This window comes from Nomascus leucogenys, chromosome 13 (genome assembly GCF_006542625.1).
Source record: "Nomascus leucogenys isolate Asia chromosome 13, Asia_NLE_v1, whole genome shotgun sequence".
Lineage (NCBI taxonomy): Eukaryota > Metazoa > Chordata > Mammalia > Primates > Hylobatidae > Nomascus > Nomascus leucogenys.
Genome location: NC_044393.1, coordinates 107,229,858 through 107,251,566, shown reverse-complemented (window position 1 = coordinate 107,251,566; position 21,709 = coordinate 107,229,858). Strand labels below are relative to the sequence as shown.

At 48.2% G+C, this 21,709-nt stretch overlaps 1 protein-coding gene across 3 annotated transcripts in view; it reads left to right on the top strand.

The window, feature by feature from the left end:
• VIPR2 (vasoactive intestinal peptide receptor 2) overlaps nucleotides 1-21,475 on the top strand; it is a 113,512-nt gene extending 92,037 nt beyond the window's left edge. Inside the window, exons 6-13 of one of the 3 annotated variants that reach the window (XR_004032971.1) lie at nucleotides 8,337-8,478; nucleotides 15,002-15,152; nucleotides 15,884-15,944; nucleotides 17,249-17,318; nucleotides 17,593-17,684; nucleotides 19,836-19,965; nucleotides 20,034-20,411; nucleotides 21,139-21,398. Coding sequence is in view for 2 of the 3 variants with exons in the window: in XM_030825696.1 (XP_030681556.1) it covers nucleotides 8,337-8,478; nucleotides 15,002-15,152; nucleotides 15,884-15,944; nucleotides 17,249-17,318; nucleotides 17,593-17,684; nucleotides 19,836-19,965; nucleotides 20,034-20,075; nucleotides 21,139-21,312 (862 nt within the window). In the remaining variant the exon portion in view is untranslated. Of the gene's footprint in view, nucleotides 1-8,336; nucleotides 8,479-15,001; nucleotides 15,153-15,883; nucleotides 15,945-17,248; nucleotides 17,319-17,592; nucleotides 17,685-19,835; nucleotides 19,966-20,033; nucleotides 20,412-21,138 lie in introns of all 3 variants that reach the window. The other 2 variants (XM_030825696.1, XM_030825697.1) reach the window with 2 other exon arrangements.
• Nucleotides 21,476-21,709: the final 234 nt, after the last annotated feature.

The following is a 21,709-nucleotide window of genomic DNA, read 5'->3' as shown; positions in this document are numbered from 1 at the left end:
AATTGATCAAGTATTTTTATTCTTCCGGTTTTCTCCTCTTTTGGATTGTTATTATTCTTCTAGTTGTCACCCCAGATTCACAATAGGCATCCTTTCCTCATGAGTTAACCTCCAGTTACTACTTTTACCACTTTCCAGTCAATTCAAGAATTTTACAACATTTTAGCTCCATTTTACCTCTCATGTGTTTTTTGTTTTTGTCATGTATTTTAATTCCATATATAAATACTATTGTTGTTGTGTTAAAAGTCGCATTTACTTAGCATTCCCTCAACATTTCTTTCTGGTGCTCTTCATTCTCCTGCATTTCATATTTCCATCTGGGATCATTTTCCTACTGCAGGAAGATTTCCCTGTAGTGTTTCTCTCAACACAGTCCCACCAATAGTGAATCCTTAGGAGTTTTGGTTGCTTGAAATCATTTTAATTTTGCCTTCATTTTTGAGGCTATTTTGGGGAGGATTGAATTCTGTTGGCAGTTATTTTCTCTCACCATATTAAAGATGTATGTCGTGGCCTCTTCTGAAAAGTCAGCTGCCAGTGCACCATTGTTCCTTTGAGGCAGTGTGTCTTTTTTTCTCTGAAAGCTTTGAAGACTTTTTTCGGTTTTTACCAGTTACACTCTCATAGGACTTAAGGTGGTTTTCTTCATATTTCTCCTTCTTGGGGTTTGTAGAGTTTCTTTAATTTGTCTTTTATCAGTTTCAAAAAACTTTGTGGCTAGCATCTCTCCAATACTGCTCCTTCCTAATTCTCCTCTCCTCCTAAAACTCTATTTCCCATGTATTATATTACTATTTTTTCCTATATTTTTCATATTTTTGGTTTCTACTTTAATCTGGGCATACTACTGATCCAATTCATAGTACTCGCATCTGCTGTGTTAAATTAATGTTAGTCCCCTCTATTTAACTCTTAATTTCAAGGTTTTTTAAGTTTTAAATTTTCTGTTTGTCTTAATTTTATTATCTAATAAAATTCTCCATCTCTGTTTTCTTAAATATATTTATTTTATAGTCCATGTTTTAAAACACTAGCATCTGAATCTCTATTGTCTGTTTTTTTGTTGTTGTTTTTGTTTTTGTTTTTTTGTTTTTTTGTTTTTTGAGATGGAGTATGTCTCTGTCACCCAGGCTGGAGTGCAGTGGCGTGATCTCCACTTACTGCAACCTCTGTCTCCCAGGTTCAAGCGATCCTCCTGCCTCAATCTCCCAAGTAGCTGGGATTACAGGCGTGCACCACCATGCCCAGCTAATTTTTGTATTTTTAGTGGAGACGGGGTTTCACCATGTTGGCCAGGCTGGTCTCGAGCTCCTGATCTCAAGTGATCCACCCACTTCCACCTCCCAAAGTGCTAGGATTACATGCGTGAGCCACCGTGCCCGGCCAGTGTTTTTTCTTTTTAACTTGGCTTTTGATTACTTAGTCCTGTTTCTGGCATACCTAGTAATTATTACTGAAATTACAAATACTTAAATTGCAGAGGCTTCAGATGATTATCGTACTGCAGAGGATTTGAATTTTTCTTGGTAACAAGGGCAGACCAGCCTGGGCCGTCGGGGCCACGTGGGTTTGGGGCTGGGTTTGGGGCTGCGTTTCAGGCTTCAAGCAGCCAGGTGCTCTCTGGTTTGTTGTTACTGTGGGCCACAGCTATTCGGGACTCCCCCATGAAGGCCTGGGAACCCCGCCACCCTCAGGCCCTGAATCCTGGCACTTGCCACCCAGTACCCATGAGGCTGCAGGCATTTCCCCCAAGTACTCGCCCTTGGCCACTGCTTTCTGCTTTATTTCTCAGCCTTTCACCCAACACACAGCCATCTCAGAGACCAAAAGGATTTGGATGCAGCCTCTATTTCCTTTCCTGCAGAGTCGTTGCTCCCTGAGGGTCACCCAACAGCCTTTATCTCCCGTTTCTGCTCTGGCAGGTGAGGCTGCCCTCGCTCTGGCCCTGGCTCTGGGCTTGTCCTTCTGAACACCCTCTGTGCCCAGAGAGCAAAAGCAGCAGACACCCACGGAGGCCCTGTGGAAGCACCCACGGAAGCACCCACCCAGGCGCTCCCCACAGTGCCCTCGCCTTCTCCCCAGAGTCCGGCCCTTTGGTCCCCACGGCTGTGGCTGCTCCCCAAAGCCCTCGGGCTGCTTTTCAGGGTCACCCTGATCCTTTCCTGAGGGATTCTCCTTCACGCCATAAGTGCAGGTCCTCTTTAGGGTGTGTTCCAATTAAGTCTTCTCTGAAGCAGAATTTAAGTGTTCTAAGAGAGTTATAAACAAAATGTTCTGAACATTTTTTAGAAAAGCAAGATGTCACATAAAGTTAAGCCCCAAGAAAGGTTCATGTTGACATTTGATGAGGGTCTTGCTGGAAGAAGAGAATTCCAAGAGAGAAAGTTTTATGGGAGTGCGTGCTTGGCAGAGGAACAGGATGCTCAGAGTCCATGGAGGGTGCAGGAATGGGGGTGGCATGTTGATAGAAAAAATAAAAATAAGGTTTAAGAGACTGAAGGCTAAGAATGAGGAATCTTTTCAGTGGGAGAGAAGGGTCCTCCATGCCTTGAACAAGTGGACCCAGCAGAGGTTTGTGGAAGAACTAGAGAAAGCCCCTGGAGCTGTGCAGGACATCGGGAAGGGCTGAGCTGAGTGCACGCTGGCTGTGGAGGAGTTTGAGACTTGCCAGCCCAAAGAGAGAGCTGAAAAAGCACGATCCAATAGCTGTCGAGATCGGCAGTGTCCAACAGAAACATAAGGCAAGCCACTAGCATAATTGTAAGCGTTCTAGTAGCCTCATTTTAACATTTTCTTTTAAAAATAAAAAGAAACCAGTGAAATTAACTTTAATAATACATTTTATTAAAGTCAGATCCAAAATATTACTTCAGTATGTAAATCAATAGAATATTAATGAGCTATTTATGTTCTTGTGTTCAGAGTAAGTCTTAATCCAATTTGCAGCTCACACAGTGTAGTTCAATTTGGTCACTGATTTGTATTGGAAATACTTGATCTGCCTTTAGAGTTTTTAAAATTTACAGTTGAAAAAGTTGTTCAAACATACCTAGCTGTCCAAACATACATAAAAGTTCTCCAGCAAGTCACTTGAGTACCAGGAGTCATTTCCCTTTACTATTCATATCCACATTAACAAAACTAGGTCACCATTTTTAGAAAGAGTTGATTTAACTTTGAAGCAAAAGCACCTTTGTTTGCAAATTATGTCTTCTCAAGTTAAATAAGCTTACCCTTGTATCAGCTCAGTATAACTAATGTCAGATTCCAAGGGGCAATGCATAAATTGGCAAACAACTCTAAATCCATTAATTAGAAAAAGTGTTTCTCAAATTTATATGGTATTTTTCTGCCAGCTTAAATGGTTCTCTTGATTGTAATTAAAATATTCTGCATATTTATTCATGTTAGAAAAATATTAAATCATTAGTTATGATTTATATTATGAAAAGTTTTTATTTCCACATAATTTTTCATAACTAGCTATGTCACAAATGAGCTCTCCTTTCTTCAGGGTTTCAAAATCAACAGGACAGCAGAAAACATAAATTATATTGTCATTTTGCTTGTGATAATTGAGTATTTGGAAAGCACTTATTGTTTGAGAAAAATCTTGACTTGGAGTTACCAATACAGTGAATATTGTAAAATTCTTCCATGACTCACCCAAGCATTGGCAAAGAACACTAGATCATTAAGTTCATTGTCTTGTTTCTTTCAGCTGTTGTGTAAACGCTCAGCGATTCAAAGCATTTGCACATAAATACTAAAAGATTTTACCAACTACATTCTTGATGGTTTTTCTAGAGTCTGCTTCATAAAATGGAACACAAATACTTTCAATAGTATTATACAGTGGAAAGAAGCAATAATGGAAACATCTGTCACTTGTTTTAAATTCCAAATGAATTGCAATAAATTCAGATTTTTGACCTGCCATAGCTGGAGCAGTGTCTGTCATAATAGAAACTAGTGTTTTCATATATAACCGAATTCTTTGACAAATGGAAACTATGAAAAAATATTTACACCATAGATTTCTAATTTTTAGGCCATCAATAGACGTTTGTTTATAAATTTGGAATTCTTCTGAAATTAAAGAATTCAAAATATTAATTGTCCAGTGAGTTTCTCTTAACCACACAACTCATCAAAAACCAAAGAAAAATACTTGCAACTTTTCAAGTTTTAAATTAAAGGATCCTTTATAATTTTTTTGTTTTGTTTGAGACAAAGTTTTGCTCGTGTTGCCCAGGCTGGAGCTCAATGGCACAATCTCGGCTCCTGGGTTCAAGCACCTGGGTTCAATCTCAACCTCTGCCTCCTGGGTTCAAGCGATTCTCCTGCCTCAGCCTCTTGAGCAGCTGGGATTACAGGCACCCACCACCAAGCCTGGCTAATTTTTGTATTTTTAGTAGAGACAGGGTTTCACCATGTTAGTCAGGCTGGTCTTGAACTCCTGACCTCAGGTGATCCACGTGCCTCAGCCTCCCAAAGTGCCAGGATTACAGGCATGAGCCACCACGCCCGGCCCAGGATCTTTAATAATGTTAGAAAGGGCTTGTACTCTGTGGGCAATAGTTTGGCTTAATTGAAAATTTTCACTTTTTGTAAAATATATTTCTTAGTCTGTTCTTTATGTTTCTCTAACAAATGAAATAAAAATTTCCTTTAACATCCTTTTGGACAAAAATTATTTTTCTTTTTTATGCAAGAATCCAAATTGTTTCAGCTGGCCATAATTGTTTAAAAATTTGAGGGGGAGGGTGGATTTTCAAAATTTGTGGTAAAATACCCATAACACAAAATTTACCATTTGAGCCATCTTAAGGTACACAATTCCTTGGCACTAAGCACCTTCACAGTGTTGTGTAACTATCACCATTATCTAGTTCCCGAACTTCCTATTGTCCCAAAAGGAAGCCTTCCATACATTAGGCAGTCACTCCCCATCCCCCCCTGGCTCCTGGAAACTAGAATCTGCCTTCTCTATGGAATTGCCTCCTCTGGATGCATCATACAGTATGTGGCCTTTTGTGACTGGTGTCTTTACTTAGCATAATGTTTTCAAGTTCCATCCACGTCGGTACTTCATGCCTCTTTATGGTCGAATAGTATTTAGTTGTATGGATATGCCACATTTAGTTTATCCATTCATCTGCTCATGGTCATTTGAACTGTTCCACCATTTGCCTGTTGTGAATAGAGCTGCCGTGAACATTCATGTACACGTTTTGTTTGAATACTTGTTTCCAACTCTTTGGAGCATATACCTACAAGTGAAATTCTGGGACATATTGTAATTCTGTGTTGAGAAACCACCAAACTGCTTTCCACAACGACTGTACCATTTTACATTTCCACTAGCAATATATGAGGGTTCCAGTTTCTTCACACCCATCCAATACTTTTTAGTTTGTTTTCTTAATTTATTATTATTATTACTATTGCCATCCTAGTGGTATGCAATGATGTCACATTATGGTTTTATGTGCTTATTGACCATTTGTATATCTTCTTTGAAGAAATAGATAGTTGAGTTTTTGCCCATTTTCTAATTGGGTTTTTGTTGTGGAGTTGTAAGAGTTCTTTATATATTTTAGATACTAGTCCTTATCAGATATATAATTTGCAGACATCTTCTCCCATTCTGTAGGTTTTCTTTGAACTCTCTTAGTAATGTCCTTTAATACGTAAAAGTTTTTAATGTTGATGAAGTCCACTTTATCTGTTGTTTTCTTGCTGTGCTTTTGGTATCATACATAAGAACATACGAAATACAACAGCCTAATAGACTTGTGGCTGACACCACAAGTACATAGGAAATCCAAAGGTCATGAATATTTGCTCCTATGTTTTTTCAGAGGAGTTTTATGGTTTTAGCTATTATGTTTAGGTCATTGATTCATTCTGAGTAATTTTTAATATGCTGTGAGGTAGGGGTCCAGCTGTATTCTTTTACATATGGACATCTAGTTGTCACAGCACCATTCGTTAAGAAGACTATTCTTTCCCTATTGAATGTCCTTGGCACCCTTGTCAAAAATCAAATGGCCTTAGATGCGTGGGTTTATTTCTGGACTCTCAGTTCTATACAGTTGATCTATATGCAGTGCCACACTATTTGGTGGTCTCTAGTAAGTTTGAAGTTGTGATGGTGAGTTCTTCAGCTTTGTTCTTTTTAAGATTGTTTTGGCTGTTCAGGATCCCTCATAACTCCGCATGACTTCGGGATCATCATTTTGGCACTCCCCCATGCGTGTGCTGGTGCACTTGACAGAATTCCACAGGTCTCTTAGGCTCTTGGGCTCTCTTCATTTTCCTCCATTCTTTGTTTTCTTTCTGCTCCCCAGACTGGATAATTTCATTTGACCTCTCTGCAAGTTCACAGATGATTTCTTTTGCCTGCTCAAACCTAGGCCAGGTGCAGTGGCTCACACCTGTAATCCCAGCACTTTGGGAGGCCAAGGCAGGCGGATCACATACAATCAGAAGTTTGAGACCAGCCTAGCCAACATTGCGAAACCCCACCCCATCTCTACTAAAAGTACAAAAATTAGCTGGGCGTGGTGGCAGGTGCCTGTAATCCCAGCTACTCAGAAGGCTGAGGCAGGAGAATCACTTGAATCAGGGAGGCAGAAGTTGCAGTGAGCCAAGATTGCACCATTGCACTCCAGCCTGGGTGACAGAACGAGACTTTGTCTCAAAAAAAAAAAAAAAAAAAAAAAAAACTGCTTTGACCTACCCCAGTTAATCTTTTAGTTCAATTGTGCATTTCAGCTCCAAAATTTCCACATGGTTACTTTTCGTAATTTCTGTCTCTTTTATCAATATTGTCTATGTGTTGAGACATTGTTCTCCTGGTTTCCTTTATTTGTCTATGGTTTTTTGTTTTAGGGTTTTTTTTTTGCACTCTTTAAGCATATTTAAGACACTTTATTTAAAGTTGTTGCCTATGACTTTAAGTCAGAAACTTAAGGTAAATCTATTTCATGTGATGCCTCAAGGATAATTTTTGTTGATTCATTTTCTTTTTCCTATAAATGGGCCATATTTTCATATTATTATTAGTTTTTGCTCTATATTTTTTGTTGAAGCTGAGCATTTTGAATATTCTGATGTGATGACTCTGGAATCACAGTCTCCCCTCTCTAGGATTTGTTGTTTCTTGCTGCAGGTTGTAGTTGTTTATTTAGGGATTTTCTAAACTATTTTTATAAAGACTCTTGGTCTTTATTGGTCTCTGAAGACTCTATACTTTTAGCTCAGTCATCAGCTAGTTATTTGATAGAGATTTCCACAAACACCTGGAGTCAAAGAAATAAAAAACTGAAAAAAAAGAAAAAGTGCCCTCTAAAGGCCTTTGTAGGCTGGCTCTGTGTTGGGAGCACTCCTTCAATGCTTAACCATACTGTCTGCAGCTCTGCCTTAGCTCTCGCTGCCTGCTTGTGCTGAGCCCAAAGAGCAGCCTGAGATAACAGCTTGTGGGATTCTTTGGTCCTTTCTGCCCTGAATGTGCACCTGGATTTCTAGGTTCCCCACTTCATGTGAGAGCTTCCTGAAGCCCTTATTCTCCAAGATTCTCACTCACCAGCTTTTCCTCTCAGGCAATCAGAGGACCTGATGTTTGCCTCCACTGCCACCACTGCCAAGTGTTTCCTGAGGTGGCAGGACCTTATTCATTCAGCTTCCAGCATGTCTGCAAAACCACTTCTCAGCCTGAGGAATCTGAGTCTTTTGCCCAGAACCCACAGAAAGGTCAAAACAAACACAATTCCTTGGGTTTATGAAATTCCTCCAGGACCAAGTACCCACAATAGGAACATGGGCTTCTGTCTTCAAAATAACCACCATGTTGGGGTGGGGTGGACAAAAGGTGAGCTAAATACAGCATGTTCTCTGCCTGTTCAGGGCCTTTCCCCTGGCTAAGGGTTCACTTGGTTGCCATAAGCCTTTGAATATCGTTGTTGTTGTTGTTGTTTCTTGAATGGTCCCTACACCACCATTTTCACTGACCTCCTTTGTTGGGATTTTAACAGTTTTTTAATTGTTGATAGGAAACTTCTTATCAAATTTAATATGTATTTGCTAAAAACATTTCTTCATCTCATCCACTTTATTATCTCAAAAAAATTCTTAACAGAGCTTTCTCCTTTTTCTCTGCCACAGCAAATTGCAGTTGCCATTCATGGTGAAATCTGCTTCATGCCCTCAACTCTTTTATTTTTCTGTGCTTCTCTGATCATAGTATGAGTTTCTCATCTCTATCTGGTTCTCTCTCCCTCCCTCCCCTTCCCCCTCCAATTCCTCTCTCTCCCACTCCCCCACCTCAGGAAGCTGCACTGCACCAGGAATTACATCCACCTGAACCTGTTCCTGTCCTTCATCCTGAGAGCCATCTCAGTGCTGGTCAAGGACGACGTTCTCTACTCCAGCTCGGGCACGTTGCACTGCCCTGACCAGCCGTCCTCCTGGGTAAGTCTGTCCCCACCACAGGGTCCCACTGTCTTGTCCCTTTGTCTTGTCCCTCTGTCTTGACCCTTCTCACGATGAGGACATCTCTGTGCTGGTGCAGGGTCCCTGTCAGGGCACAGGGTCATGGCCAAGAAACAGAGAGCCTGGTAGAGTGGCTGGGGCCAGAGTAGGCCCAGTTGGCAGCTGAGACGTGGGGGTGGTACTGAGGCAGGGAGGGTGGGGGCCCCAGGCACCATCAGGGCTGCGACGTGAAAGGGCCCTGAGCCCTGACCCCCATGGAGCTAGACTGAGGAAAGGCACACCCTTCCTCACACACATCTGGGTTGAGAAATCGTGGCACAGGTGAACACACACAACTCTGTTGCTTTCTATCTGAATCTCCTAGATTCTGAGCGGTAAAGGCTTCCTTCCAGATTGCTGGAAGAACTTGATCTGTGCCATGGGTAAATTCCATGCAAAGCCTGATTGTGAAACCAGTTGCATGTCTGTGAATATCTTGCATCCAACTCTTTGATTTGAGGATAATCTTAATTATTAGTTCCTACAAATGCAGTACAGGGTGTTTCACTCCACCCACACCCTTCTCCCTCAGCTGTATTTGTGGTAGTTATTGGTGGTTATATAGCACCCAATCAAGTCAGTTTAACATAGCAAGTGCTGCTGAGCACTTCCTACATGCAGGCCGTTCTACCAAGCACATCCCTGCTGGCCCAGAGCACTCCACATGCTAGGCATCTTTGTGAAGGATTCATGCCCCTGGTACCTCACTCTCGACCCGAGACCCTCGCTACCAAGGTTCTTCTGAAGGAGCCAGGAGCTCCAGACTCTCCTCCTGTATTCCACGCAGATAGGTCCATCTGCTGGCACAGTTGCTCAGTCTAAACAGATTCGAATTAACTTAGTTTTAAGATAGTAAAGCCGTTTATAACCACACAGACGTCAGCTTTTTCATAGCCCATCATCGTCTTCATGCAGGAAATGTGCCTCTGGGGATAAGCTGGCACGTGATGCCTGTGAATCAGATTTGCTGTGATAACAAAATTAAAAACAAGATTCTTCACCTGGCAAGCCCCTGTCCCAGGTGGAGTTGGGCCCCTGGAGTTCCTGTCCTGGGAATAGGGTCTCCCCACATGTGTAACAGTGGTTAACGCCCATAAGAAGTGTGAGGATGGTGTCAGATTCTCTCTCACCGAGATGGTTTCAGGCTTCACTCTGCAGATCCCCCTGCCCTTAGCTCTTCATGAAGAAAGCAGTCACCCTCGACAGACACTTGACAGACACTCAGAGGACCACTCGGGCCCATGACAGACCCTCAACGGACCCATGACATCGAAAGCAGTGACCCATGACAGACCCTCAGGACCCATGACAGATCCTCGACGGGCCTGTGATGTAGAAAGCAGTGACCCATGACAGACCCTCAGGACCCATTACAGACCCTCAGGACCCATGACTGACTCTCAGGACCCATGACAGATCCTCAACAGGCCTGTGATGTAGAAAGCAGTGAACCATGACAGACCCTCAGGACCTATGACGGACCCTCAGGACCCTGACGGACCCTCAACGGACCTGTGATGTAGAAAGCAGTCACCCTCGACAGACACTTGACAGACACTCAGAGGACCACTCGGACCCATGACAGACCCTCAATGGACCCATGACATCGAAAGCAGTGACCCATGACAGACCCTCCGGACCCATGACAGACCCTCAGGACCTATGACGGACCCTCAGGACCCTGACGGACCCTCAACGGATCTGTGATGTAGAAAGTAGTCACCTTCGACAGACACTCAGAGGACCACTCAGACCCATGACAGACCCTCAACGGACCCATGACATCGAAAGCAGTGACCCATGACAGACCCTCAGGACCCGTTACAGACCCTCAGGACCCTGACGGACCCTCAGCAGACCTGTGATGTAGAAAGCAGTGACCCATGACAGACCCTTGGGACCTGTGACATAGAAAGCAGTGACCTGCAACAGACCCTCAACAGACTGTGAGGACCCTCGACAGACCCTCAGGACCCACGACAGACCCTCAGTGGACCCTGGAGGACCTGTGACATAGAAAGTGGTGGCCCTCGGGACTGGGTGCTGGCCTAGAGGAGCAGCTCTCTACTCTCCCCTATTGCTTCAACCTGAGAGGAGTGCCCAGAACCTCTGAGGCAGAGTGGATCTGAGCCAGCGTGGCTGCCCCACTAGGAGGGCCTGGCCTCCCACACACCGCACAGAGCATCCTCTAAATGCCGGGCTCTTTCTGTGGACACTGTGGGTAAACACTCATTCGCCTCTAAAAGAGCAGTTGCCCCATTTCACAGACGAGGAAACTGGGCTGAGGGGAACCCAGCAACTGACCCGGAGTCTCAGGATCCAAAGCCCAGGTACATGTGGGGCCCCACGACGCCCAGCAGCACGGAGCCTGTTCCCCAAGTCGAGCTCTGTGAGGACAGAGGGAGTTGGCTTTGCCCCTTGTGCCAGATGCCCCGTGACTCTAGTACCAGCAACGGGAAAGCAGAGGCAAAGGGAAAAGCATGTGACAGATGGAGGAGGGAGGGGACAGAGGACAGGAGGGAGGGGAGATGCCTGAGGCCAGAAAGGAGCCAAGCTGGGTCTTCCCTCTCGCTGTCCTCTAAAGAACGCTCAGGCTTTGAATAAACAAGTCAGCCAGAGATAGTCAGACCTCAGTATAAGGAACAGGAAAAATATCTTTCCTTCCAGTTTTATTTTTTTGTATATTTTTTGTTCCCAGCTGACTTCACCAAACCAAGATTATTCTCCCAAGCAGAGTACCTGGGGCAGCCCCCCAAAAATAGGTGCAGGGTCTTTTTCTCATGACATTAGGATCAGCCAGGAACATGAACAGCTCTCTTCTAGGTCCTTCCACGTGGCCTAGACAGAGACACAGTTTCCTCTGGGGCCCTGGGCTGTCCCGGGACATGGAGCAAACCTGCCCTTTATTCTCACCGTCGGCCACAGCAGGTTCCCTGCGGGGTCTGTGGGACTCCCAGAAGTACACCCCCAGGCTTACTAAGCTGAGTCCTGCCTGCCTCACGTGCACGTGTGTGCGTACTCACACGCTCACACACAGGCTCCCCGACAAGGCCACAGGGCTGAAGAGGGACCAGCCGCTGACTGGGCACCGGGCCTTGGTCGGTCTCCTGGCCGGGGGTCCTCACATCAACCCTGTGGGTGGCAGCTGGCCCTGGAGGACCCCCTGTGGCCCGCTGGGCCCCTCCTTCGGTGTCTGGAGCCTGTGTAATGAGGTTGGAAGGTCACACTGTAGAAAATGAAGTCAGGAGAGGCCTTGTCATTCCCCAGACCTCCCTTCCTCAGTGTGTTTGTTTGGTGAATGGGCACATGGGAAAAAATGCAGAGATGTTTTTGTTACCATTTAAGAAGAAAATAGAATCATCTTCAGCACGCTCTTTCTGCATCCTCTTTGCTCCTTCAGCAGGATATCCCAGGGCCCCACCAGGTCGGCACCTGCTTTCAGGCGGCACACGGCCCCTCGTGTGGCATGGCATCCTCCTGGTACGGGGCCTGCTCTGCACTTTATTTTTTTCTTTTGCCACTGTAGGCATCACCAGACATGTGTCTTTATGGACTGGTGTTCTTATTTCTGTCGGGTGGAACTCGCCTCACTCCATCCACGTGTGCTCCTGCCGCAGATATTTACTTCTCAGTTCTGGAGGCCTGAGACCGAGGCACCACTGGATTCGGGTCTGACTTCTCTGTGTCCTCACATGGTGGAAGGGGCGAGGGATGTTGCTGGGGTCCCTTTACAGGGTACTAATCCCGTCGTAAGGCTCTACACCTGTGGCAAGGCCCCACCCACTAACACCCCCCCACAACGGGTGGGGCTTCAACACATGAATTCTGGCAGCATAAAGAAGCCTCCAGCCCATTGCAAAGGGCATGCATATTTTTACTTTTTGTTTTGTTTTGTTTGTTTTGTTTTTGACACAGACTCACTCTGTTTTCCAGGCTGGAGTGCAGTGGCAGGATCTTGGCTCACTGCAACCTCCACCTCCCAGGTTCAGGCGATTCTCATGTCTCAGCCTTCTGAGTAGCTGGGATCACAGGCAGGCATCACCACACCCAGCTAATTGTTTTTTTCTTTTTTTTTTTTTTTCTGTATCTTTAGTAGAGACGGGGTTTCACTATGTTGGCCAGGCTGGTCTTGAACTCCTGACCTCAAGTGATCCTCCCCGCCTTGGCCTCCCAAAGTGCTAGGATTACAGACGTGAGCCACCGCACCCGGCTGCATGTGTATTTTTAAACTGTAGTAAATCTGTTTTGCTAGATCGTCTTCCAAAAGGCTGAGACAGCTGACAGCTGCACGTAGAATGATACCAGAGCCCAAAGACCTGACTGGTTTTACTGTTTTGCCTGTCTGGTGGGCGTTGGCACTGCCTCTGTGGCTGTCATGCACACTCCAGGGCAGGGCACCTGCTGAGAACTGGCGTCTTTCCACAAGCTGTTCCGGCCCTCTAAAACACCGCATTCATCTGTAATATTGGTGTCATAAAAATTAAACATTTGTCATTTCTATTGTAAATATGTTTCCAAATTCATCATTTGTCAATTGTATTTTTATGGTATTTTTGCCATCTAAAAGCTTTTAAAGTTTATATAACCAAAATTGCTGTCTATCCTTTTAGCACTTCATGTTTTCATTTCAGATTTCCCGTCTTGGTTAAGAGGTTTCTATTCTGAGTTTGTTCATTTGTGTCTTGGTTCATCTGCAATTTACTCCTTGTGTTTAAAATGCGGTCTTTTACCGAGAGACAAAAGAAGGCACAATGCATCCCGATGGGTCACCAACTCCCAGAATCCCACCTCCCAGAGATTTTAAAACCTGATTTATTTCACTTTACTATTCAAATGAGTGGCAATAAGTCACAAATTGACTTACCGTGACTCTCCTGTGCTCATGGCTGTGTTATCGTGTGTGTCTTTCCACATGAGAGGCTCTGTCCTGATGCCAGGGGCAGAACTCGGTGGGATCTCAGTGTCCATTCAGCAGGTGTTGACACACGAGATCTGCGTGCAGGCACTCGCCTCGCTCTGGTGGCAAAGATGGACCATAAGGGTAACTCCCACCTGTGCCGTGCCTCAGACAACAAAGCACCCACCCTGCTATGCTTGGGAAAAAGGAAAAGCAGAGGAAGGCGGCAGACCCAGAGTACTGGGGAGGTCGGGGCAGCCTGCAGGGCTCACTGGCTCTCAGGACCCTGGAGGCCAAATTGAAAGGCCACCATATGAAAGTATATCCACCCATATATAAGTGTATCCACCCATACATATAAGAATACCCACCCATATATAAAAAAGTATATTCATCCATGTATATGTATAGGGATAGCCATCTGCTATATGTATATAATATATCCACCCATATATATATACATATATATATGTATATCCACCCACAAATATGTATAGGTGTATCCATCTGATCTATGTATCAGATATACATATATCTGCCATACATATGTACATCCACCTACATATGTCTATAGATATATATGAACATAAATATAGAAATAATGGAAATGAAAATACTATTCTTTTTCAGCACACTTTATATAAGCTTAGTGATTAAAAGTAGCAGTTTCATGGTTGCTCATGAAGCTGAAATGCCTGGTACATTTAGTTAGATGAAGGTCTGAGAGATTAAAATAGATTTATTTTATATAATATGTAATTCTTTCCCAATGAAAATCCTCTTAAAATCTCCTCAAAATATTTTATTTGCTAGATTTCTCTTGTTTTCCCCTTTATTTTCTCATGTTTAGTTAAGTTACCCAATATTAAAACCAGTTTTTTACAATTGAGGAACTTACGTAGTTGTCAAAAATTTAAAAGAAAAGTCTGGGGACTGGTGCGGGTCCACTGTTTTCTCTTCCCAGGCGCTGCTCACCTGAGCTGCTAGTGAGAGCAGCTGGCGGGTGTCGCACCCTCTACCTGCACTCGTGCTCTGTTCACACAAAGGGACAGAGGCCAGAGCCCTGGGCACCTGCAGGGCCCCTGCCACCCACACCTTGCCCCACACATGAGCTCCTGCCGGCTCTTCTGGTTCTTCCTGGCTGGCCGGCAGGACCACTGCGGGGGTTCCTATGGTGAAGCAGGTCAGAGAAGGGGAAGTGGAGAAGCCGAGGGGAGGGGCTGAGAACGGGAGGGCCAGGGAGCTGTGCGGCCTGTCTAGGACCCTCCAGCAGTGCGTGCGCTCCTGGTCCGCAACAGTGAGTAAGCTCATCTCAGGGAGGGCTGTTCACAGTTGCCTCTGCAGTGATCTCCCTCTGGAGCCGCGGACACAAAGGGCCCGGTGCTACCAGCAGGCATTCCTGGCCAGCACCCTGGCCGCTGTGTTAATCACTTTCCTTCCCAGTGGCACCGGTGTCACCTCCTTCCTTGCACAGATATCAAGCGCCCTGTGTCCTGGAGCAGCGCTGCCTGCTGGGAGCTGATGTTACCAGATGAGGTCATGCTCTCCTCTGTTTGTGGTTTCTAGGTGGGCTGCAAGCTGAGCCTGGTCTTCCTGCAGTACTGCATCATGGCCAACTTCTTCTGGCTGCTGGTGGAGGGGCTCTACCTCCACACCCTCCTGGTGGCCATGCTCCCTCCCAGAAGGTGCTTCCTGGCCTACCTCCTGATCGGATGGGGTAAGCGTGCCCCTTCCCACCCACAAACCCTCCATCCCATCCCATCGGACCAAACAACACAAACATTTTCAGCTCAGAAAACACTTTGTCACCCCTGTAGAATGCATGTCAGGGTCATATCGTGAAGAGCTCTTCTAGGATGACTGGAGGCTCCTACGAACAACACGTTAATATTTCTGGTAACCAGGAACCTAGTTTAAAATACTCCCATTCCTGGCCCCTTTTAGCCCCATTCAAACTGGGCTGTTAACAAGTAACAAAACGGTTTCCTCCTCCCCGCCTCTGCCCACTTCACCTTTCACTGAGGGTGGGGATCAGAGAGGAGAGGCACAGGTAGCGGAAGCCTTGCCTTGCCCAGGGTTGGAAAGGGGTGCCAGTTCAGGACATCCTCATGGACAGGATGAGGCAAACGTAGCCGATAGCTCTGCGGGTGGTCGCAAAATCAGTGAACACATCTCCTCCGCGCGTTCAACTCCGTGGCCTCCAGTAAACACTTCTCATGTGGAATGGCAAGTCTCAGATTCTCAGCTCTCAAGCATGTGTTTAATTGTCTTCGCTGCTTACTAAGGCATGAGCATAACTTGTAAATATTTACAAAGACTTTGTACGAGAGATTGCACTTAATATTCCCGTGAGAAAGCGTGTCCTTGAGGGTTTTGCTGGTGAAGGCACCCACCTGTGTGCCTGCACACCACTCCGCTCCACCTGCATAACCAGGCATCTCTCTGCAGGCCTCCCCACCGTCTGCATCGGTGCATGGACTGCGGCCAGGCTCTACTTAGAAGACACCGGGTGAGTCCATGCCCAGACTGCAACCTCGAAAACAGGCCCGGCAACATCTGGCAACACGAAGTCCTTCGGAAGCCAGAAGGTTACCTGGTTGGAAGGACAGGGAGCGTTTGCAGCCAACCGACAGCCACGCAGGAAGCATCTGGGCGATTCATGGGGAGAAATCCTGTGAGGTTGGAGTGTTGGAGGAAGCCCCGTGCAGGAGACAGGAAGTGAGCCAGGTTTTGCAGCATAGTTGAGATTGGGATAAGCCAGGTAGAGACGGGGGCAGCCCCTGCGGTGGGCACAGCGATGTCCACAGAAGAAAACCGCGTGCCCTGCACATTGTTTACCAGAGCAAAGTGGAAGTTCAGGTGATGGTGGCTGCAGGGCCCCCGGCACTTTCTAAGCACTGGTCTTGGCTCGTGTGGCCCAGAGCACTTCTCCACTGTGCTCACCCTGAGCGCTCACCCCGAGGGAGACCACAGCCCAGACACGAGCACGCATGGTTCCAGCACAAATATCCTGCCTTTAAAGGGCCTCAGTGTGTGTCAGTTATCCACTAAGTAACAAATCACTCCAAAATCTGGTAGTTTAAAACACCCACCGTCTAGTTACAGTCAATTCTGCACCTGGTGACCTGGGAGGACTCAGCAGGGGCTGCACCAGCCGGAAGGCTCCTGCCCTCGGCCCCCGAGGGAAAGCATGGACCCAGGCCTGCGATGGAGATTCTGCTTTATGGGAGGGCTGCAGACTCCAAGCTCAGGGTGTGGACCCTGGGGAGAATCACTGAGGCATTTTACAAGCCAGGGGTCACAGCTTCCTGCTGGAGACACCCCATGCGCTGAAAATCAAAATGAAATGCTACGAGATGGAGAGCTGGTGGCTCTCCCACCTCAGTCACTCTAAGGACATTTTAAACCCTTTGCCATACATATGCAAACCATTCGGTAGGTGAGGGGAAGCTAATTTTCAGGAGGAAGGTTCTTGTCTCCTGATGTCGGCTGAATGGGGCTGACACGCGTTCATGCTCAGAGTGGAGGGCGTCAGCAGCCCTCCTGCCCTTGTCCTGGCTTCTGGGGCCACACTCCATTCCTCCTCCCCACAAGCTGACTATTGTTTTGAAAGCATAAAACAAAACTCAATCACTCCCTGGGACAGATTCCTTTACGATCTGTCAGTGCAGAGAAACTGTGCTTCCACGGTGAGGGGAGCGGGCAAGTTGGGAGGGACAGATGGCCCCACTGGCAGGCGCAGGCGCTCATTCTCCTGTACCTGTCTTCCGAAAGTGGTTGGTGGTAACCTGATTTCCCGTCTCTCTCTGACAGTTGCTGGGATACAAACGACCACAGTGTGCCCTGGTGGGTCATACGAATACCGATTTTAATTTCCATCATTGTAAGTAGCCCCTGTTGAAATGTGAATTATCTGTGGAGTCACACACTTGGGCAGACACAAGCTGCCATCCTTTATTAAGTAGAAATGACCCCATTCCACTCATCACTCAGCCTTCCCAGAAAAGGACCTCTTCAGGCATGTGGACCCCCCAAGCCAGTTCCCAGGGAAGGAGGGAGGGACTGAGGGAGTGGAGGGGGGGTCGAAATCAGGTGGACTTCAGGGCAAATTAGGATCCACGTGTCTGTTTCACAAACTTATTATCTCTTTTGTGCAGGTCAATTTTGTCCTTTTCATTAGTATTATACGAATTTTGCTGCAGAAGTTAACATCCCCAGATGTCGGCGGCAACGACCAGTCTCAGTACAAGTGAGTGTGTGTCCCGGCCTGGCCGTCCCCAGTGGGGATGCCGTGTGGAGACAGGAAACCCCCAGGCTGCCAGGAAGATCCTGGAGGTGCGGCGACTCCGCCTCCACCACCGTCACGCCTTGAGGCTGGGCCCCAGGGCTCTGCTCCTGCCCAAAGCTCAGAGAGGTCCTGGACAGCATTTCCCGGGCGAAGTAACAAATCACTCCAAAATTTGGTGGTTTAAAACACCCGCCGTCTAGATAGGGTGTGATTCTGCACCTGATGACCTGGGAGGACTCAGCAGGGGCCCTTCTGGCCTTGGCGACTGTGAAAGTCAGGCAGCATTTCTTTTATTTCAAGGCCAGAAGAAAGTCCTCTTTAGTGAGCTTGCTTGTTTAAGCATCCGCCCACTTGCATGTTATACAGCCTGTCTTTTTCTCCTTGGCCACACGTTATTTTTTATTTTACATTTAATTCTGTCTTCCCCTCAGACCACATGGTCCATGGCCGTGTGTCTACTGCCAGCCCTAATACCAGGCCTTGTACCTAATAACAATTCAGAAAGCGGCGTTTCCTGCCCGCGTGATTACATGACGATGGCATTGTGATCTCCCTTCAGTAGATGAAGACAGGGCCAATGTTCAGCCAGTCACCCCCGGTCATCCAGCTAATTCATGATGATCTGGGGAATCTATAAAGTAATGCAAAGTCTCCATAAATTTATATCAAGAATTTATTTCTTTTTTAAAAAAAAAGGTAAAAACCAAAATTCAAGTATAAACTAAACACTGGCTTGGTGTGGAAGTGGTTGGCCCAGCCCAGAAGGCACCTCGGGCTCAGACTGACCGGGGGTGGAAGGGCGGCTGTGCTTAGAGCTGCACCGTGGCAGGAACCCTGCTGCCCGGCCTAGGAGGGTGCCTGGCCTGCATTTCCCTTTTCTCCCACCTTAGAAAACAGGGATGGATTTGGGGAGGGGTGGTTAGACAGGAGCATGGCCAAGAGCCCCAAAGCTGGGTGCAGATACCGGCCAGTGCCCTGAGAGAAGTCACTTTGCCACTCCATGCCTCAGCTTCCCCATCTGTAAGATGGAAGTAATAATGTCACTAAGGTCAGGAGGATCAATGCAGTCTGTATTTGCCGGATATTTGCTGCCTGGCACCAGAGTATTGCAAAAGAGTCTGGTAAACCAGAGAATCTAATTCTGCCTTGTGGTGCCTAAATCCAGGGAGTATCCGTCTCTGCCTGCCCACATGAGGGATGGGATTCCACGTAAGACCCTGCATGGCAGCATGACCTTGTCCCTGCTCAGCGGAGTCCGGTGGTGCCTGCATGGCAGAGACCCCCGAATAAGATCGTTCTTGGTTGCCCTTCAGGTTGAACTTGGATTTCCTGTGACTCTTGTTTAGTTTCTATGCTGACCTTTGCATTGGTTCTTTGGGAGTGTTTGTTAAATTGGACTTGGAGATGGATGCTTTTATTTGGAAACAAAATCTGTTCCCTTTCCAGGACAACAGAAAAGGCCGAGACACCCTTGAGGCCACACGAGGTCCTTTCTGTGTAACTCTCTAGTCACAGAAGTAGCAAAACCTCCCTGGACAGGGGCCAGGAGCTAAGCTGCAGAGAGGCCTCTTTTCCAGCAAACTTCAGATGCGTTCATAGAGGGAATTAGGCGGGTCCTCTGTCGCTGACTGAGGGGCCTGGCTCCCACAGAGCCCAGCTGTTACGAGCTGCAGGTCTGGGAGCAGGATTGGGGCCTCATCATTTAAACATGCGCGTGGCCATGGTGGAGGCCGGACTTCTTGTCCCGTGCCTGCCTCAGGATGGGCTGGGCTCCCAGGCAGGGCCCGTGTAGGTTTTGGGTCACTCACAGGGAATCTTGCCCCTGCCAGCTATGAACCCCAGGACACAGCATGTGTCCTTGTGAGGGAATTTGGGAGAAACGGACACTTCTGGAATGCATGTTCCCGGGCCCTGAGTGCTGGATCTGCACAGGGGCCTCAGACATAAACGGAAAGAAGCAGCGGTTTTTCTTGTTGGGCGGCGACTCCAGCAGTGGAGAGGGGGTGTGGAGCCCCTCCCACAGCCAGCTGCCCCGTCCTGAGAAGGACCCTGCCAGGCGTGCAGAGGGTCCGCGGGTCCAGCAGCTGAGCTGGCTCCTCTCCTTCTGTGCAGGAGGCTGGCCAAGTCCACGCTCCTGCTCATCCCGCTGTTTGGCGTCCACTACATGGTGTTTGCCGTGTTTCCCATCAGCATCTCCTCCAAATACCAGATACTGTTTGAACTGTGCCTCGGGTCGTTCCAGGTAGGTGTGCAGAGGCGGCCGCCCTCCCCCAATCGCGGGTCCTGCCTGACCATCTCTTCTCATTGCAGGGCCTGGTGGTGGCCGTCCTCTACTGTTTCCTGAACAGTGAGGTAAGTTCATGGCCTCCTTGGAACCAAGCGCAGGTACTCAGTTGGTTCCTGAAATGCTGCCCAGTCTGGTGCCGTGGCCCCCACACACGCCTGTCTTCCATGGGCTCAACTCACTGCCCAGGCCCCCACAGTTCTCTGTGTCCCCATCAGAGAACCCACAACGACACAGGCAAACCCACTCTTCTGGGCCCGGCTTCCAAACCCCGCCGTCCTTCCGTCCACCCCAAGTAGCATCGACTGCCGTCCGTCTCGGAGCCCTCTCGGGAAAGCTCCCGGCCGGGTCTAGACAGAATCTGTTTTTCCCCATGGTCAGCGTCTCGCTCCTGACCATAGCTTGTGAGTCCCAGAAAGCCGGGCCTGGGTTGGGGGGTGGGGATGCACAGCATTTTGTGAGTCCTTGGGGAGGAAGCCGGGAGCGGAGCTCTGCCCTGCGTTCATCGCCAGCCAGGGATGCTGTCTCCGGGCTGCTCCAACGGCCTGGCCCCATCCCCTGACCCCTGACCCTCAGGCCCCACGCTGCGGTCGCTGGTGCTTTCTTTGCTTGACATGCAACTTTCACCAGCACGGCTTCCGCAGAGCTGAGCCCCAATAGTGCCACTTGTCCTTCTCCCTCCTCTGCCGCCCGGGCACCCCTCACTCATCCCCACCCCCTCCCAGAGCTAACATTTCCCTGCCCGCTGGGAACAGAGAAGGAGACGGAGGCCCAGCACCGTCACATCCCCGGCTGCTAAGGAAAATCTTTCCAGAAAAAATCTTTCCAGACTGTGGGACTGCGGTTGCCGTGGCAGTGGCGACCCCCGAACCACCCATGCACAGCCTTAGAGTCTGGCCGCGTCCCCCGCCCTCCTGTGGCCGTCCGGTTCCCGCTCCCTGCAGCCTCTCTTCCCCCAAGGCCGTTTCTGTTTCTGTCCATCTGATGGGGACACAGATGTAGCCCCACCCTCCACACGGGAGCAGGCGGGAGGGAGAGCTGGAGGCTCGCGGGCCGCGCTTCCCAGAGCACCCGCCGACCCCCGCACGCCCGCCCGGGCTCACAGGCGTTCCCGCTGCCCTCACCTCCCAGGTGCAGTGCGAGCTGAAGCGAAAATGGCGAAGCCGGTGCCCGACCCCGTCCACGAGCCGGGATTACAGGGTCTGCGGCTCCTCCATCTCCCGCAACGGCTCGGAGGGCGCCCTGCAGTCCCACCGCGGCTCCCGCGCCCAGTCCTTCCTGCAGACGGAGACCTCGGTCCTCTAGCCCCACCCCTGCCTGTCGGACGCGGCGCGAGGCCCAGGGTGCGGGGCTTCTGCGGGGCTGAGACGCCGGCTTCCTCCTTCCAGATGCCCGAGCACCGTGTCGGGCAGGTCCGCGCGGTCCTGACTCCGTCAAGCTGGTTGTCCACTAAACCCCATACCTGGAACTGGGGTCGTGTTGTCATTGACTCGATTTAAACTCCAGCATTTAGATAATCTTGTTCAAAATGTGTTTCAGCCGTATAGTGGATCCACTTTCTTTTTTTTTTTAAGACGGAGTCTCGCTCTGTCGCCCTGGCTGGAGTGCAGTGGCGCGATCTCTGCTCCCTGCAAGCTCCGCCGCCCGGGTTCACACCATTCTCCTGCCTCAGCCTCCCGGGTAGCTGGGACTACAGGCGCCC